A 19,423-nucleotide genomic window follows, 5' to 3' on the forward strand; every position below is an offset into this window, starting at 1 on the left:
GCTCTTTTATTTTGACATATTTTTTGGCTGGACTAAAATTTTTAAGCTCATACTATTGTAGCTGTACTGGTTACCAAAAAACAAGCCTGGGATAATGACTTTTGAATCAATAGCAAAGGCGAATATTAGAACAAGAAAATGAAGAGCTGAAATGCCAGTTCTCACCATGGAGAGCACCAGTTCAGTTCTGAGTGGTCTGTCAATGGATTCACCTTTTTGGTTTTTTTGCTGTGTAGTAGCAACTCAGTTCTCAGTGTCTGGAAGCTGAAAATGCAGTTTGGAAAATCAAGCAATACAATTTCTGTTTACCAAATTAAATTTTACCTGTTTATCAAATTTAAAAATACTTTAAAAATATATGTTTTCAACATCAAAAAAATTAATTATTTAATAATTGAGGAGGGTAATGAATGGCTTCTGAACTACAACAGAAAAGTGTCACAGTCATCTTTTCAAATTCTACAGCATGGTTGTCATGATTATATGTGGAAACAAATGTTTGTATTGATTGCATGGTTAATACATTATAGAAACAAGTCAGCATGCACACACAAAAGATGAAAACTCTCACCTTCAGTGTTTAAGTGTCATCATATGGTTTCTTTTCAATCACCTGTACATTCATCAGTTTTTGCTGCAACATGAGAGACACATTTTCATATGGATTGGTCAGTTTGAAATGCATTAAAAACAAAGAATTGAGGATTATACCTTGTTACATATACAACACAGCTTAATGAAAGGTAGAATTTATTAGATAAATCAGACGATGTTAAAACCAGAAGCTATGCTTTTTCTGGGAAAAAGCTCCATTTGTTTTCAACTGGAAATTTCCATATCAAACAAGGTAGAATTCAGATCTTGGCGCTCAGCTTTGCTTTCATGTGGCTGATCCATATGTTTCTTATTTTGAGTAACACTGGCAGATCTTGGCGCTTTGCTTTCATGTGGCTGATCCATATGTTTCTTATTTTGAGTAACACTGAAATTAGAGCACAACTCCCATCTACAGATATTATGCTGGGCACACAGCAAACATGGGGAGTGACCTCCCCACTAACCAAACCTGGGAAGCTGTTCTGGGCTGCAGGGACACCCAACACCCCCTCAGAATTAATTTTTCATGAGAAAGGTGGTTAAATGCAGGAACAGGTTGCCCAGAGAGGTGGTGGGTGCCCCATCATTGGAAATATTCAATCAGGCTGGACAGAGCTCTGAACAACCAGATCTAGTGGAAGACGTTCATGCTCATTGCAAGGGTGTTGGACTCAGTGACCTTTAAGGGTCCCTTCCAACCCTGCCATTCTGTGACATATGATGGTACAATTCCACAGCCCTGCAGCTGGCACAGGTTGCAGCAGTACCCTTCTGCCAGGAGAGGATAAGGAAAGGCAGCTGGTGACAAGTTCCTGCTGAAGAACAGCTTGGGCCAGGGCAGCCAAGGCGGGGCAGGGCCTGGGAGGCACGTTTTGCCCTCCAGGCCATGAGCTCAGCCGAGGACAGGCCAGTTGCTCACCGCTGCTCCTGTGCCAGCAGCCCCCGGGTGCAGCTCTGCCTGTGCTGGGGGTGTTGCGCAGGCCAGAGGGGCTGGGGCGGCAGCACAGCGACAGGGGCCAAAGCTGAGGGCACCGCAGGGCCACCCACAGCCCTCTTTCTCTACACCAACTCCCTGTGCTGTCACAGATCACAGAAACACAGCATTGTTACAGTTAGAGGGGACCTCTGGAGAACATCTAACCAACATCCGTCAAGGCAGGTAACCTGCCAGTTCCACAGGAAAGCATCCAGGTGGGTGTTGAATGTATTCAGAGGCAGGCTCCACAACCTCCCTGGGCAGCCAGTTCCAGTGCTCTGCCACCCTCAATGTGAAGTAGTTTTTCCTCATGTTGAGGTGGAAATTTTTGAGTTTTGATCTATGACAATTGCTCCTTGTCCTGTTGCTGGGCTCCACTGAAAATAACCTGGCACCACCCTCTTGATACCTATCTTTGAGATATTTATATGCATTGTCCCTCAGTCTTCTCTTCTCCAGACTAAACAGGCCAAGCTCCTGCAGTTTCTCCTCATAAGAGAGATGCTCCAGATCCCTCATCATCTTTGTTGTGTCCCTTGGACCCTCTCCAGTGGTTTTTCTTTCACTGATGAGCCCAGAATGGACTCAGCACTCCAGATGTGGCCTCACCAGGGCCGAACCGAGGGGTAAGACCACCTGCTGGCCACACGCTTCTCGATGCACCCCAGGATACCACTGGCCCTCCTGACCGCAAGGACACACTGCCAGCTCATGACCAACTATCACCCACCAAGGCTCCCACGCCCTCCGGAGCCTCCCGGCCGCGGTGGCGGCGGTGGCGGAGCGGCCGCAGGGGGCGGGTCGCAGCGGCAGGAGAGGCGCCGCCTCCCCGCCCGCCCGGCGCTGCGGGCCCGAGTGCGAGGAGGAGCAGCGGCGGCGCGGTGCTCCTGGCGGGCGGAGGTGCGGAGGTGAGCGGCGCTGGGGCCGGGCCGGGGTGGGACGGGCCCCATCCCTGCCGGGCGCTCCTCGGCGCAGCTGCCGCCCGCCGGGTTCTCCCTGCTGCAGCTGCTGCGCCGCGGCTGCCCCGGTCTCCGGGCAGGCTCTGGCGGTGCCGGCGCCCGACGGAGCGGTGCGGCCCGGCCTCGGTACCTGGCGGGGCCGGCGAGCCCCCGCCCCGCGGCGGGCGGGCCTGGCAGCGCTGCCCCGGCTGTGCCCGGCGGGCGGTGGGGCCGCCGCTCCTGTCACGGGCGGTGTTGTCGTTGCAGCTGGAGATGCCGGCCCGGACCAGGGCCCCGCCGAGCTGCTCCGGGCTGGATCTCCGCACCGCGCTGCCGCCCGCCAGCCCGCCCAGGGGGCACCGGCCCGCTCCCGGCCTCCCGCCGGCCCCTCGCCTCAGCCCGCGCCCCGTAAGTGCCCGCCCCAGCGGGGGTCACACAGACAGTGGCCCGGCTTGCGTTGGTTCGGTGTTCTCCTCCCGTAGTTACTTTTCCAGAAGCAGTTTTTCACGTGTGTCACCATCTGGCTGACACAGGTCTGTGATGTTCGGTTAGCTAATTTAAGAGCATATGTCAAATCTATATCACTTATTTTTTTTTTTTTATAACTCTGAAATTAGTTAGTCCGTAAAAGAAGGTTGGTTTTGTTGAAATCTCTTCCTGAACAACCCATCTCAGCTGCTTCTTATCATCTGCTTCCCATTTATTTACGAATTGATTGCACAATAGCTTGATGGAAAATCTGTCCAGGGTCTGAAGTTAAGCTAACAAGTCTTTGTTTTCCTTAGTCGTCCTCCCTTCTTTAAGCAATATGTGCTAGTCTGCCTGTCTTGTCATCTCTTTAGTTCTGAAGATGTCACTTTGGTCAGCATTTTAAGCATCAAGGGCTGATTTCATAATTGTCTGCTGACTTGAAAATCTTTATCTTATCTTTAACTTTATCCTTTACTCTTAAGTTACCTTTTCCACTCTGACCTCACCGTCTGTCTCCCTGTAGAAGGAATTTCTTTAAATACCTATTCACAGTTTACTTTTCTGCTGAGGGCTGAAATAAAGAAGACATTTGACAATAGTATGAGTTCTAACTTGTTCCTTTTCCTCTGAAGTTATAAACCTTGCCTTCTGTCTTTTGGTTTTTTTTTACTGTATTTATGGAACTTTTACTTGTTGCCATTTATCTTCTTCACTAGTTATAAACTCACTTCTGTACCATCCTTATTCTGATTTTTTCCCTACACGATGGCACTGTTTCTTTGTCTTTTTATAGTGCTCCTTAGCCATGCACACATTTTATTTTTTTAATCTTGTGTGATTTTTCAGGTCAGGAAAGCTGTCCTGTTGCAGTTATACGCTCTTGCCTCTGAATTGCAGATGTGCATTTAATGTAGTCTCTTTCAGTAACTGCTCTTGTACATCTCTTAGATTACTTGTCTAAAAGTCATGTCAGCCTGTTCCCTGAGGGTTTTTTATAAAGTCTGTTAGTTTGATTCTGTTACTCGCACTGTATTTTCCTTAGAAAAGGCAGTGAGAAACTTTGTCCAGCAGGCCAAATTCAACTCACCAGAGTAATTCATCATGTCCAAGTCCTGTGTGCCCACCCTCCCAAGGATCCTTTGGACTAAGACGGAAAGTAGGCTGCAACCATGGTTAGCCATGGTTAAATGCTACTGGTAGCCCATTTCCTTATGGTGGTTCCCTTTCAATCTCAAAGTTTTGCAGCACATTCTAGTCACATGGTATGAACTGAAATGGGCTGCTGTAATCACATGGTGAAAGCATACATGTTCTGTCATATCCACTTACATCTCTTATCTCGTTAGATATTCTCATGTTCCTGGGTGCAAACCCATCCTGTCACAGGAAATACTGGGAGTTTGGTCATGTGTTAAATATGTTTCAGGTCACATGGTAAGGAAAAAGTCCATGCTTTTTTGAGTGCATGCATAAAAATCTTTGTGCTCTGCCTCTGCCAGAAGGATTCACTGTTAGAATGTTTTCTTTGAATACTAACTTTGTGGTCACTTTCACATATTGCTTTCTGTCTTTAACTTCTGAGTCCAGTTTTGGTGAGTTTGTACCTTCTTCGCAAAGCTGAAATTAAAAGTACTTATTCTTCTAGTAGCTTCCTCTAATTTCTGAAACACAAAGATGCTTTTAATTGTGGGAGGTTGTTCACCACACATGTTGTATTACTAGCCAATGGCTGGTTAATGTGCCCCACTGATGATTAATTACCATCATATCAGCTCTTGGATGGTTCTGTGTGTCCGTTGCTCCCAAGACAGCAGCCTTGTGGTTTGTTTTTGCTCCTTCTTAACCTGCCTCTTCTCACTGCTTCCTTAATTTTTAGACTTTATTCCTGTTCTACAATTATATTGGCTTTGCCTGGCGAGACTTTGGTAGCAGGATGGGGAGGAGTGCTGTAGGGGTGGTTTCTGTGAGAAGCTGCAGGAATCCTGCCCTGTGTCTAATGGTGCCAGTGTCAGCTGGGTCTGGGATGGACCATGGCTCACCAGGGCCCAGCCCATCAGCAATGGCTGTTTCCTCTCAGGTAACATAGGTAAGAAGAGGGAAAAAGTAATTGCAGAACAGAGGATGAGAACATGTGAGAGAAATAACTTCAGTTGACACCAAGGCCAGTGAAGAAGAAGGAGGTGCCCTGAGCACTGGATTAGACATTCCCCTGCCTGTGGTGCAGGCCACGGTGAAGCAGCTGTCCCTCTGCAGCCCATGAGGCTCATGGTAGAGCAGAGATCCACTCACAGCCCATGGAGGAGCCCCGCACCAGTGTAGGGGATGCCTGTGACTCCATGAGAAGGGATGGAGCAGGGTCCTGGCACAGACCTGTGGAGGGAGGAGCCCACATTGGAGCAGGTTTCCTGGCAGGGCTTGTGACCCCATGGGGACCCACACTGCAGCAGCCTGTTCCTGAAGGATTGCCTTCTGTGGAAGGGACCCTCACTGGAGGAGTTTGTGAAGAACTGTAGCCTATGGGAAGGACTCACACTGGAGAAGTACGTAGAGGACTCTCCTATGGGAGGAACCTCATGCTGGTGCAGAAGAAGGACTCCTACCCCTGAGGAGGAAGGAGCAGCAGAAACTGCATGTCATGAACTGACCGTAACATCCATTCCCTGTCTCCCTGTGCTGCAGAGGGGGAGGAGGCAGAGAATCAGGAATAAAGTTATGCCTAGGAAGAAGCTTACTCGGGTGAGGGGAAGGTGTTTCTTTAGGATTTGTTTTACTTCTCATTATCCTGCTCTGATTTTGATTGGTAATAAAGTGAGTTAATTTCCCCAAGTAGAGTCTGGTTTGCCTCTGGTGGTCATTGGTGAGTGATCTCTCCCTGTCCTTATCTCAGCTCTTGAGCCTTTTGTGGTATTTTCTCTCCTCAGCCCAGCTGAGGAGAGGAGTAATAGAGCAGCACCTTTTTGGACACCTGGTCTCCAGCAAGGGTCAATCCCTGCCAGGGATGCAGAACCACCTAGGTCATAACTGTGGTTTCGTGTGCAGACTTCCCTCCTGAGCATTGTTTTGTTGCTTTTTAATGTCTTTCTTAGAGCTTTATTGCAGTTCTGTGACCAAGGATATAGCAGTATTTATTTTATTTTCCTGTGAGCCTTGGCTTCTGTTCTTCTTCAAAATACATGTTACTACGCTGAATTTGAGTCCCAAAATTATCTTCCCTTTTACTATTGGGTGAAATCTGTCTCTTCCTGCCATTAGCTTTCTATGTAAGGTTGTTTCATGTGTTTGTCTCCAGGATTTATTTTACTTGCCTGGATAAAAAATTGTGTTAAGCATATTTGTAACTCATGGCCTTGAATCCTTTACCCTTGCATCCACAGTTAATCCTTATACATCCATGGCCAGACCAAGCAGTCTGACCTAGAAATGTCATTAGTGATCCCACAACTAGGTCTTGATAAATTTCTTTGTTGTTTCTGCCATTGGATCCACATGGGCAGCCCATTTTCCAGGCTGACAGGGGAGTGTGTCAGATGGATATTTGTCATGGTGTCATGACATTTGCATTTTTGAGACTTTTGCATCTCCTTCTTCATGGCCAGGAAAGGATATCACAATAATAACCTGCATAAACTTTTAATGGAATTCAGCTTCCATGTACTCACTGATCTCATGCTGATCACAGGCCAGTGCTCTCTACATTGTACAGTTTTCCAGTTTTCTTCACATGTTTCTACTCATTATTCTACTGACCATTAGTTTCAGGAGTACAAAGTTATACTGTGGGCCAGTATTCAAGGGCAGTGGAAGATAAGAAATAGAACATGAAAAAACTGTTGTTCACTTAAATAACTATTATTGAAGTGCTGAAGTACTTTATATTGCTTGTTTCTCCTTCTGTTGGTGACATATTGCAAGACAAAATTGGTTAGTGCATACTTGACTAAGGAAAAAATATTATATGAAACTTAGAACCAAAGGTTTTGCTTCCAGAGGTGTTAATGGATTTTGAGGTCTCATAAAATTGTGTTATGCTGATTTTTCCTTCATTTTTTCTTTTCTTCTCTTTCCTTTTTTTTTTTTTTTTTTTTTTTCCTCTCTACAGAAATCATTGTAGGTTTGGTGTCTTGGAAGTATGGAATCAATCTCTATGATGGGGAGTCCCAAGAACCTCAATGAAACTTTTCTGCCACATGCTGCCAATGGCATCAAGGATGCCAGTAAGGTCACAATAGGCATCATTGGAAGTGGAGACTTCGCTAAGTCATTGACAATCAGACTTATCAGATGTGGGTACCATGTGGTCGTAGGGAGCAGAAACCCTAAACATGCTGCTGACTTCTTTCCCCATGTGGTTGATGTCACTCACCATGAAGATGCAGTAGCTAAAACAAACATCATTTTTGTAGCCATACACAGAGAACATTACACCTCTTTGTGGGATCTCAAGCATTTACTTGCTGGTAAAATTTTGATTGATGTCAGCAATAACACAAGAGTAGACCAATATCCAGACTCCAATGCAGAGTATTTGGCATCACTTTTTCCTGATTCCCTAATTGTCAAAGGATTCAATGTCATTTCAGCGTGGTCACTACAGTTAGGACCAAAGGATGCCAGCAGACAGGTAAATGTTTTTATTTGTATTAATTTAACTTATTTGTAAGATGAAAATGACAGGAACTGAGTGTAACAGCCGGAACTCATGAGATTTACATTCCCTGACTTAACATGCCTAAAATGCTGGACCTTTAGCTTACGATTTAGTAGCCAGTAAAACCCTCAGAGTTTAATTCATCCCACTGTAAGACAAATAAAGTGGTCCAGTTTTTTCCCTGTTTGTCTTTAAAGACTGCAGAGGAAATGTGAATACTAGCTTAGAATAAACTGACCTTTTGGTGACTACAGACAGAGGAGAAGAGTTGAGTCTTAATGTTTTCCATAGGAAATACGTTCATGTGTTTCCTTATGCTTTATACAAGGGTAGAGACAGTCTTTTCCAGTGCATTTTACTGGCAGCATTGGGATGAACTATTGAAAGAGATGCACAGAAATCTCAGGTCGCCATCTCAGAAGTTGAGAATCAGCTATTCTAAAAGGTCCTTGCATTCAATGTAGCAGTAAAGTAATTGAAAGAAATTATCTAGCTTTTAGAGTGCCCAAAATCATAAATATGGGAACAGAAGGAGGCACATATGTTTCTAAGTGATCATTCATTTGATCCAGGGCTGCTTGGGAACATCATGTTCAAATTCCTTCCCAGTATGTTCTGCTGTGTATAGAAAATGCACCTTTATGTTTTTCGTGTTCTGCTGAAGTGATGTAAAGGATTTAAGCCTGTGCAAGCATCCAGTCCTTCCCAGCTTTATGAAATCTGAGAAGTACATAACACATAAGAAATAACTGATGACTGTTGGAGACTAAATTCAATTTTCTGGCACTTCAGGTAGATTTAAATAAAATGCAATTGATATGGAATTAGCATAATCTAAAAAATAATTTCACCATACTTCTTTTATCCCCTTTCAGAGTAGCACAATATTAATTCACTTCAGTCAAAACAGATCATATTTGCTTCAATGCAAGTGGTCAGCAAATAGTGTTGGGCAAAGTGTAGCCCATTGTAAATTTTAATGGAACCCTAAAGTACTTTGTAGCAGTACACTTCTTTCACTGTGTAATAAACTGGCCTTTAGAATAAGTTCTTATTTGGCTACTAATTTTTGTCTTTTCTCTTAAATACTCAAATCTGAAATTTGTGGAAGCCTGGCTTGTGAAATAAGGCTAAAATTGTTACCCACGGAGAGATTACACAGTTCGCTGCTTCTCAATCTGTGGATGCTAAAATTGTTTAAGGGTCATTGTTCAAGATTCCTGTATTTTTGAGAGATTTTGGATTTTCTCAAATGCTTTTAGCTGTGTCTTCAAGTTAGTCCAGTCCTGTAGACATTTCGGTAAGACAGGTTTCAGTGTACAGATTACCAAGACATTCCCCATTATTAAATCCAAGAAAAAGCCAATTTTGTTTTGATTACTCTGTTGCTAAATCAATGTGCATATTTGCTCTTTGGCTAGATTTTTATGTGATTTTATTGTCATGTTGGCAGTATAAGCTGGGATAAAGTGTACAGTTTTAGCAGTTGTGTTGTAGTTTTGATTTTGAAGTGTTTAAGGTTTTTGGTGGATTTTGCTGTTTTTTTGTTTACCTTTGAGTCTTTTTCTCTGACTACAGACAATTCCCTTGACTCTCCCGACAGGTCTATATATGCAGTAACAGTGTTCAGGCACGCCATCAAGTTATTGAGCTTGCCCGTCAGCTCAGTTTCATTCCTATTGATTTGGGGGCATTGTCATCTTCAAGGGAGATTGAAAACCTGCCTCTGCGACTGTTCACCCTGTGGAAGGGGCCTGTACTGATTGCCATTAGCCTGGCAACATTTTTCTTCATCTATTCCTTTGTCAGAGATGTCATCCATCCATACATGAGAAATCAGCAAAGTGACTTTTACAAGATTCCCATTGAGATTGTGAACAAGACCCTGCCAATTGTTGCTATCACTTTGCTTTCTCTAGTATATTTATCAGGACTTATTGCAGCTGCTTATCAGCTTTACTATGGCACCAAGTACCGGCGCTTTCCTCCCTGGCTGGACAACTGGCTCCAGTGTCGAAAGCAGCTTGGACTGCTCAGTTTTTTCTTTGCAAGCGTGCATGTGGTGTACAGCCTCTGCCTGCCTATGAGGAGATCAGAGCGGTACTTGTTCCTCAACATGGCGTATCAACAGGTAAGACAGTCTTTACTTCAATAAGCAAAAACGCCTTGGCTGGGTGCATATGGCTCCTCAATACAATAATTGGTTTATTCTTAATCTGTTCTATTCTACCGCTTTTGGCACAAAAGTTATTGGTTATCTTATGCATAGGTGGTGCCAGATAAGAAGACTAAAATAAATATCTGTGCATTTTGCTCATCTTGTGGGTCAATCTGCAGTCAAGTTTGTGAGGTAGGGGGAATCAAGGACATATCCTGCTGGAATCAAGGACATGTCCCACTGAAATTCCTGATAGCAATATACACAAGAAGAATGTAGGATAGACAGGATAAGAGCAACAGCAGGAAGATTCTGAGGTATGTTCCTTTCTATGTATACTTAACACCTGGGGGAAGTATGTCTATCATAAGTACATTTACAAATATGAAAAGTATAAGGGCCAATACTGTAATCATGCTTACAGATACTTCTGTGTTCCAAAAAGGAAAAAATGAAGATGCTGATATTTTGTAACATTTTGGACCAATGCTAAAAATACTTTATTCTTTTAAAATTCTGTGGACATAATCTATTGCAGGCAATAGAAATCAACTCATAGTTTCTGGGAACAATTGATCTTGCATAACCTTGAAACATTCTCCAACAAATCTTTCATCCTCTAGAAGAGAGTCTGATACTGCTGTCTGTTAGTCAGACAGCTTATTGTAACCTTTAAAGTGGCAGAAAAGCAGCATTGCCTGAAAAACAGCATTGCCATTCACCACATAAAATCTGTAGGAAAGAGAGAAGTGATAGAACAGAAAGGAAAACCAAATAAGGAAATAAAATCAAATGTAACAAATTAACAGAGAGTATCACTAAAAGAGCTAGCATCAAAGACTGAACTTAAGGGAAGAGCAAAACTGTAATAGGCAGCAAGAAACCGTAATTCACACTTAAAATTAGTAATACTAAAGGATTCACTGGTACTTTTACTAAGAATGTATCTTAGTTTTAATGATACTCTAAAACTTTCTCTTGCTCATATTTCTGGTGCGCCTTTTTCAAGACACGTCATATTGCAATAGTTAACCTGGAAGTGGAAAAAAGAATTTAATATCTAAGTTTCTTGGTTGTTAAGGTCATGAATTGTTTATTTTTTCTGATAAAACTCTCCAGTGAGAACCATCTTGGAAAAATCTGATGGCAATAGTGAAAAAGAGAAGCAAGCCTGGACTCAGCACAGAAAAGCTGAAGGAAATGATGCTAAGCTATTTTGAAATGTAATTAAAAAGTCTAAAATCTAACTTCTAAACTAAAAAGGAATTGCAGGTTTATCCAACTTATGTTACAGAATTTAAGTCTGGAGAGTCTGAAGAACACAGCTCCTGTTCTACAGTGTATGAGAATGTGCAGAATTACCTGATTTTATAACAGTATTGTTGTAAATGGTATATAATGTTACATTTTCTTTTAGCATCTCATCTAAAATTTCCATGTTTAACATATTTTTAATCTAGCAAAAGCCCATACCAGCAGTAAGGAAATAGTTGTTTTTCTCCAAGGCATGAGGAAACCTCTGGAACATTTGACCACATTTTATAGTTGTCCTGTGACTGTGAACATTAAGTCAGCAAAATAACTTCTGTTGGTATTTTTAATATTCTTTCTTCTAAAGTTCATCCTTTCTGCTCTTTCATCAGGTTCATGCAAATGTTGAAAATTCTTGGAATGAGGAAGAGGTGTGGCGAATTGAAATGTATATCTCCTTTGGAATAATGAGTCTTGGATTGCTTTCCTTGCTGGCAGTAACTTCCATCCCTTCAGTAAACAGTGCCTTAAACTGGAGGGAGTTCAGTTTTATTCAGGTGTGCTACTTTTTTATAAGGGGGTTTTGGTGCTAACAAGAATTCCTTCATCACATTCATGATCAACATCATAAACAAAACCTCCTTGCAATGTGACAAGAGCCTTTTTTTCTCTGTCTCTGGTAATTCAGTAAAAACAATTACATAGCAAATATGTTACCATGAAGGCACATTAAGCATTTAATGAGTGTAGAACAGGACTTTTCATTTTATGCTTCTTGATCTTAAATAACCAACATAGCTAAGACCAAATGATCACTAATCTATTCCTTTTCTGTTCTTAGAACTTCTTAGAAACCTGCTAAATGCAGTGATACTGATGAGATTCTTGTATAGGTAGATGCACACAGCTGTTCAAAATGAAGACTTAATTTGCCCTGCAAGATTTTTATCCCACAACCCTCTGACAGCTGTAGTGTCATTGGTTAAGTTTTACTTCCTATCCACCGTGGGACTTGACACAGCTCTCAACTTTATTATTCCATTAGCTGAAAATACCCACTAGTGAAATACGAAGCTTTGCTTATTAAAATCAGAGGCTTTTCAAGGCCTTGGCACACCATCTGCTGCCTTCCTCCCTCAGGTAAATACCTAGAACATGCAAATCTAACCAGCATAAAATACTGAGAAACACTGGCTTTAATGAACAGCTAGCTCAATGCTTGTCCCACACATAACTGCCAGTGGTTTTTGGTAGCAGTCAGGTATAAGAAATTTTACTAAGATTCAATTGGGTGAAAATTCCTAAGTGTGCACAGTTTTAGGGTTTGTTATGTTTTGTTTTCTGACTTTGGCTTTAGTACTGTAGTCTTAGCTCAGTCTTTTCTGATTAACATTTTTTTCAGCTTAGCCTAATAATATTGCCTAATTCTGAGCCCTGTTCACTTCAGAATGTGGGCGCTGGCTTTAAAGTTCAGGGCTTGGGTTGCACTTCATAATTTACAGATACTTTAAAGAGAGTGGTGGGGAACACTTCAAAGGCTGTAGTTGTTTGACATCTGTCTGTAATGTCTTTTCTTTTGCTTCTGATTTCTGATGAGTGATTTCCATTACTGGAAAACTGCAGGTAGAACTACAGAAAGTTTGCTGAAAAGTATTTCAAAGTGGAGTTATCCTGATAGAACTGTTTATTTATGGTCATGGCTTTGAGCCTTCAGAGAGACTAAATACTCAAGTGTATTGTTACAACATCTCTGCCATCTGGAGTTCTCTGTGTGGGGACAATAGTACTGCTGTTGGGTGATATAAAACATTAGTGTAAAAGGAAAAAATATGTATTCACTTGTGAGTGACATTATGACTTTATCCAGTAATAACTTTCAGCCACAAAACCAGCATTTTTGTCTTATTTTTCCTTACTCATATTTCAAAATTTCAGCCTTGTGTGACTGAGTCAAAACCCACACAGCAATCACAATGATGTATCTACAACTGCATATTTACTGCAGTTATTTCCACTGTAAATTAAGTCAAAATAGTTCGAAATCTAAATAATTATGAACTTCAATGACCCATCTGTCAGTATTTTGAGGAACTTGTTTGGGAATAAGTTGTTTGCTTGGGATATATGTTACAGTTCATAATGTATTATATGCAGAAGATAACTGGTATTGGTAATGAATTATGATAATTTGCAATTCTTAATCACAAAAGTATTGAACTACTAAAAATTTCCTTGAAGTTAATGAGTATTTACTTTGTCATTAATTCTCAGGATGTAAGTTATTCTCCATTTAGTTACTGGTCAAAAAAAATCTTTTTGCTTTCTTCAATCAGAAAACAGACTTTCAGTGATTGCTTACTAGAGTAAAAGGAGTCTGTATTTCTGTATAAGTTTCACTGTTCCCAATATGCAAGGAAAACAGATAAAACATTTTAATACTTACTCTCTTCTATGTTTTTCTTCTACTGAAGTTCAGTTCAGTGAAGGAAAATTAAACTTAAAATTTTCAATCCTTTCTATGTCAGGGGTATAAACAGCAGAACTACTAACCTATCATCCCATTGCTGCTTTTCTCTTCAGTTGGGAAAAGCAGTATGTCTCTAGCTTTAGTCCTGAATCTCAGATGATTTGCCATGGCAGCTGCTGGACTTGTTACACATCTGACAGATGAAGAATCAGTTGGTCAGCACACTCAGACAGTGTCCCAGCTCAGCACTTTCCACTGAGAACAACACATTCTTGCTTGCTCATCTTATAAAATACAGTTTCATCAAAAATAAGGGTGTGGCTTCTTCTAAATAGTTTTACCACTAGAACATACTCAGTCTTGAGTCCTACTAGGAAAATCTGAGTTTATTAAAATGTACAGTATAGACTAGCCTTGTTCCAGCAGAACAAGCCCTAACCAGCATCACCTCAACCTACAGCAGTTCAAACAGTCTTTGAACACAGCCTTCCTAATACTCTAAAGCAGTTGTCAATATTTTTACAAAGAAGTAATTGCTGTCTTTGATATCCCAAATTCTTTTGGAGATGCCTCCATCTTACCTAGTCTGGTTTCAAACACAGGTGTCAGCAGCTCCAAAAATTCCAGCCTGCTTCATCAAGGGAAAAGGACTTGGAGAGGACAAGTAGTGCAGTCTTCACTTATAGTATGCGTATGAACAAAGTGAGATATGAGAAGGTTTAATAGTGCAAAAGGAAATTACTGTGTCAGTCCTAAAAGGAGCTAAGAAACCAGCAGAAAAGAGGAATTGCTACAGTAGAGAGTTGACCACTGTACAAAACAAAGGTCTGATTACTTCATCATGATTTGGAAAGAAACACTCATAACATCCAGATCAAGGAGCCACAGAATAGGACAGTGATTAAGAGTTTTCTCAGTAGGAGATCCTAGATGACTGAAACTTAGTGTGAAACTTTGCAGTTAATGGAACCCAGAGCTTAATTTTACTGAGAAAATCAGGCGAAGAAAAGCTGAGAAGAAAGCTGGGGCTGATAAACTAATGCATCAATTTTCTTAAATGCCACTTCAGTATTCTTCTTTTTCTCATTTAAATATATTTGGATAAGGAGCAAAGGAAGACATGGACAAGAAATACAAAAGAATTCACATTTTGTCAGAGCAGGCAGAATAAACAGCTTAAACCAACACACTGTAAACAGAAAAAAAGACATTTATTGAAACCAGTCCTTGACTGTTCACATAAAATACAAGGAAATGGAGAATGCTGTCTGTAAGCTATCCTGCATTGGGTTCTTCAGTCTAGTGAGGAAAGTTAAACTGTAAATATATAATGTAAACATAAATGACTGCTACTTCTGTTTTCAGTCTAAGACTTCAAGTACAAACCCCATCATTTAAAGTGGCAATGGACATAGCAGACTGGTTTTGAAAGCTGAGCTTCATGTTACTTAGCAAAAAACAACACAAATCTGACATTTGAGTGGTAGGAAGCTGACTTTTTTGTAGATAATCCTTTTCTCTGCTAGACCAATCCTAAAGTTTTTTGGAGGCACTGTGAGTAAAATATTTCTCATGCATACAATTTGAGCAAAAGCTGCCCTGCCTTAGTTCTCCCACAAGAATAGGATACTTTTTCCCCAGAGTAAGGTAGACTGAGGCCTGAGTATTTAGCAAGTTTATGGGTAAGATTCCAGTCAGAAGTTACTACAAACAGTTTTTAAGTTTAACAATAGCCTGTTACACAGAGAACCTGAAGTATATCTTGCATAAATGTTGAATTTAGAAAATATCTTTTGTATATATAAATTGCTTGGAACTACTCACCCATTGTGAATGTGGAAATTCCTGAAGCAGATTTGCATCACAGCACATTTTTGTCTCTAAATACCTACATCTTGCTGGTAACATTTTAGGGGTTTTTCTCTTTCATCTTTCCTGCTCCTCTCACTTTTGTTGGTTCCTTTCTCAAACAATACCAGTTTGTCCAATTTATCGATAGCCTTGGCTAGAAATCTCCCATATTCGCTAAAAGCAGACTTTGATTGGGAAGGAAAAGAAACAAAACAGGGAGGACTTAGAGAAAAGGTAAAAGTTTTGGGAGTCTGTAGGAAATGTGCTAATCTTTTACTCAGCTTTCAGGAAACACAGTATTATGGAAGATAAGAAAACAAAGCAGCCAAAGATACTCTTCCACTTTTCCCAGCAGCCATCCTAAAGCCCAGACAGAGGGTTGCCAGGAATTACAAATGATTTTGCTGCTCACTGTGCTGTTCAATGTGAATTTACCAGTGAAGAAACAGTATTTCTTCTTGCTGCTTTCAGAAGTCCTCTGTTCTTAAAGGAATTATCATCTGGAGCCTGGTAATGGTAATTAAGGGCCCAGTTGAAGAACATAGCTGACATTGTTAGCTGACAGAAGCTATAGCAATGTCTTTGTTAGTTTTTTAGATATGTGGTTGAAATTGTGTGGTACACACTAGCACATGCTCTACCAACACTTCAGAGAAGCAACTTTTCACAGGGCAAAAAAAAAGAACTTAATAAATGTGCATCATGTTTTTCTTGTCCTTTTATTGTTAGTTTAAAATATACTGGATGTACTTCTTAGTTTCCATTTTGACCATTAGATAGACATATATAGATGTCTCAAAACTATAGCTTGCAAATGGAATTAAAATAAGCACTAAAATAAAATAATTGGAAATGAATGTATAATACTTCCCTTCTTTTCTATTTTCAATAATTGTTATATTTCTCATCAGTAATCCTGATGAAGAAATGAGGGATATGATTCATTTGTGCCCTTCTTCCTGCTGCCAGTAATATAACAATGAATTCAAGATAGTCATACCAACAAAAATCTGCAACATAATATTAAAATATCAGGTTTGATTGTATTGTTTGCTGTCCAAATTTCTTACCAGAAGTTCCGTTCAGATACCACATACGCCATTTTCATATTCTCAAGTGTTTGTCTAAATGTTCTATTTACTATGGGATATTTTGGGAACAATTTTTTTTTTAAGAAAAAGTATGCAGCATATCTAAAGATTAACAAAATGGCCGTGAAACCATTAGCAAAAAAAGATACATAAATATTGGAAAGTCAAAAAACAGGATAGCAATCAATCCCAAGAAATTAATAGAAATATTTTCCTTTTATACCCTTATAACTGTGAATCCTTGCAAATAGTATTAGCTCAGACATTCTTCTTGCTTTAGAAGCTGCTTAATCTTGAAGTAGAAGGAATTAATTCTTTCACTACTTATTATTATAGACCCTTAGGCTGCATTTTTCTTTGCTTGTCTGTTTGCTGGAATTAGACCATACCTTGGTAACCAGTTACCTTTCTTAATGCTCATTCCCTGTTTCAGTGATTTTCTACAAATGTTTCCCAGGCAAGTTAGTCATTACAGCAGTTTTGGCCAGAAAGAGTTTTTCTTCATTTGATCACCACTAGAAGTCAAAGCATAGTAGTCTTCTTTTGTCATGGTTTGGGAAAGTTAAGTTGATGTGTTGTCAAATCTGCGAAGCATTACAGCTACAGGGACCTTAAAAAGGTGGATTCACAGAACTGCTGAGTGACCCCTGTTATCACCACCTTCTGTGGCAAGCTCTAGATTTATGTGCTGAGAGGTCCTTCCTCTGCAGGCTGCTGTGGGAACCCTCTCTTTCATCTCTTATCCAGCACTGCCAGTTTATGGTAGACTGCAGCACTGCTTTGTGCTATTATCCCCAAGCCCTGCAGTTCAGATATTCCCTTAACCAGTCAGCAACAACTGAAGGAGAAGATAAGGGATGGTTTATGCTAACATCAGACAAGTGGATTTAGACCTTTATGAGGCAGAAGTAAGCTGTGCATCTCAAAGCGATAAAAATATGCAAGTTTAGGTCCAAATCTCTTCCAACAGAATTGCACTGTTCCATAATAAGGAATCTTGGAAGTGATCTATCCTCATAATTAAGAAATAGGAAACTTAATTTCCAGTCACAATGGATGTTGTTCTAGGAACTACTCTGGAATTGTTTCTTATTGGCATACCTATCTGAAGTTGGCTTCCATTACTTAGAGTTTGGGCAGACATCATTTCAGCTTTGACTAAGGCCTGTAGATGTTAGCAGAGGTACTCTGTAAATCAGTGCTCAGTTCAGACTGTAAATTTCAGAATGTTAACTTAAAACCATATATTGCTAACTTAATGTAGTGAATAGGCAAGAATGAAAGGCATTAACTTGATATCTAAAAGAAATGTTAAAATAATCCAAATAATGTATTAGAGCTGTCAGGTGAAGGACCAAGTGCTGTTATATCTTTTTTTTTTCTTGTTTTCTCTTTATTCACAGTCTACACTTGGATACATTGCTCTGCTTATAAGTACTTTCCATGTACTGATTTATGGGTGGAAGAGAGCTTTTGAAGAAGAGTATTACAGATTTTATACACCACCAAATTTTGTTCTTGCCCTTGTTCTGCCTTCCATTGTAATTCTAGGTAAGATCATCTTACTTTTGCCATGTGTAAGTAGGAAACTGAGGAGAATTCGAAGAGGATGGGAGAAAAGCCATGTTATAGAAGAAGTAAGCGGGTCTGTTCCACATCTCTCTCCAGAAAGGATAACTGTAATGTGATGATATTTGTTAACACTGTTGTACATGTTTGGGCTTTGGTTTTTTTTGTCATAAACTTGCATTTTTAGGAGTTTAGTTAAGTAGGAGTCTTTGTAAAGTCTCTTGCTTCACTATAGTACAAGCTCTTAACCAAACTATGAGAAGTTTATAACTAGAAGACGACTACTTCTGATAACTACAAAAATATTTTTCTTTTGGATTACGGAGGGCAGATGATTATGAAATTTAAAAAAAAATTAATGTTTCTTTGCACAGTTGTGTCACAACAGTATTTTATTAGAACCAGGCTTTACAGATTTTTTTTTTTTTTTGACTTAGAGCATATGTGTCAGAGTGCTGTTTATTAATATGACATTTTCTGGGCAGTGTTTCTTCTATTAAAACCACATTTCTGGGCTAATGAGTTCAGAACATAAAGTTATTTAGGAAATAACTAGGGTTTGAAACAAATTAATTTGTAATGATCACAGAATGGTTTGAGTTGGAAGGAACCTTAAAGATCAGTAAGTTCCAATGCCCCTGTCATGGGCCTTGACAACTTTCACTAGACCAAGTTGCTCCAAGCCCCATCCAACCTGGCCTTGAACACTCCCAGGGATGGGACATCCACAACTTCTCTGGACAACCTGTACTAGTGCCTCACAGTAAAGAATTTCTCCCAAAAATCTAAATCAAAACCCAATCTAAACTGACTCTCATTTAGTTTATAGCCATTTTCCCTTGTCCTGTCACTACATGCCATTGCCCTCTCCAGCTCTCTTGTAGGCTCCCTTCAGGTGCTGGAAAGCTGCAATTAGGTCACCCCTCAGCCATCCCTTCCAGGCTGCACAAACCCAATTCTCTCCACCATTCCTCACAGGAGAGGTTCCCCAACCCTCTGACCATCTTGGTGGCCCTGCTCTGGACTCACTCCAACAGGTCCATGTCCTTCCTGTGCTGGGACCCCAGAGCTGGGTGCCATGTTCCAGATGGGGTCTCCCTCACCAGAGCAGAGCAGAGGGACAAAACTTCTTTCATCTTTCATGACCCTGCTGGCCACGCTGCTTTTGGTGCAGCCCAGGGCAAGTTTGGCTCTCTGGGCTGTGAGGGCACATGGCTGGGGCGTGTCCAGCCTCTCATCCACCAGCACCCCCAGGTCCTTCTGGGCAGGGCTGCTCTCAATCCCTTCATCCCCAGCCTGTGCTGACACTGGGGGTGACCCCAGCCCAGGTGCAGCACCTTGCACTTGGTCAAGTGTATTGCACATGTACAGTATATTTATATGTGTGTGGTATTACACCATTACAT

General features: G+C 40.8%; 1 protein-coding gene across 1 annotated transcript; it reads left to right on the top strand.

Annotated features, from left to right (window-relative positions):
- The first annotated feature begins 2,411 nt into the window (after positions 1 to 2,411).
- On the top strand, positions 2,412 to 18,879 carry STEAP2 (STEAP2 metalloreductase). Its single transcript, XM_041466485.1, has 6 exons — positions 2,412 to 2,481; positions 2,779 to 2,919; positions 7,082 to 7,603; positions 9,234 to 9,761; positions 11,432 to 11,596; positions 17,852 to 18,879. Exons 3-6 carry the CDS (start codon positions 7,112 to 7,114, stop codon positions 18,134 to 18,136), a joined length of 1,470 nt encoding a protein of 489 aa, XP_041322419.1. The 5' UTR covers positions 2,412 to 2,481; positions 2,779 to 2,919; positions 7,082 to 7,111; the 3' UTR covers positions 18,137 to 18,879.
- Positions 18,880 to 19,423: the final 544 nt, after the last annotated feature.

The sequence above is a fragment of the Pyrgilauda ruficollis genome, unplaced genomic scaffold, assembly GCF_017590135.1.
Source record: "Pyrgilauda ruficollis isolate IOZ18807 unplaced genomic scaffold, ASM1759013v1 scaffold2, whole genome shotgun sequence".
Taxonomy (NCBI): domain Eukaryota; kingdom Metazoa; phylum Chordata; class Aves; order Passeriformes; family Passeridae; genus Pyrgilauda; species Pyrgilauda ruficollis.

Excerpts from the sequence above, each read along its gene's own strand:
- STEAP2 (XM_041466485.1), top strand. The coding sequence starts at position 7,112 with ATGGAATCAATCTCTATGATGGGGAGTCCCAAGAACCTCAATGAAACT. Across the intron at positions 9,762-11,431 it reads TCAACATGGCGTATCAACAG|GTTCATGCAAATGTTGAAAA; the intron begins GTAAGACAGTCT and ends CTCTTTCATCAG. Across the intron at positions 11,597-17,851 it reads GGGAGTTCAGTTTTATTCAG|TCTACACTTGGATACATTGC; the intron begins GTGTGCTACTTT and ends CTTTATTCACAG.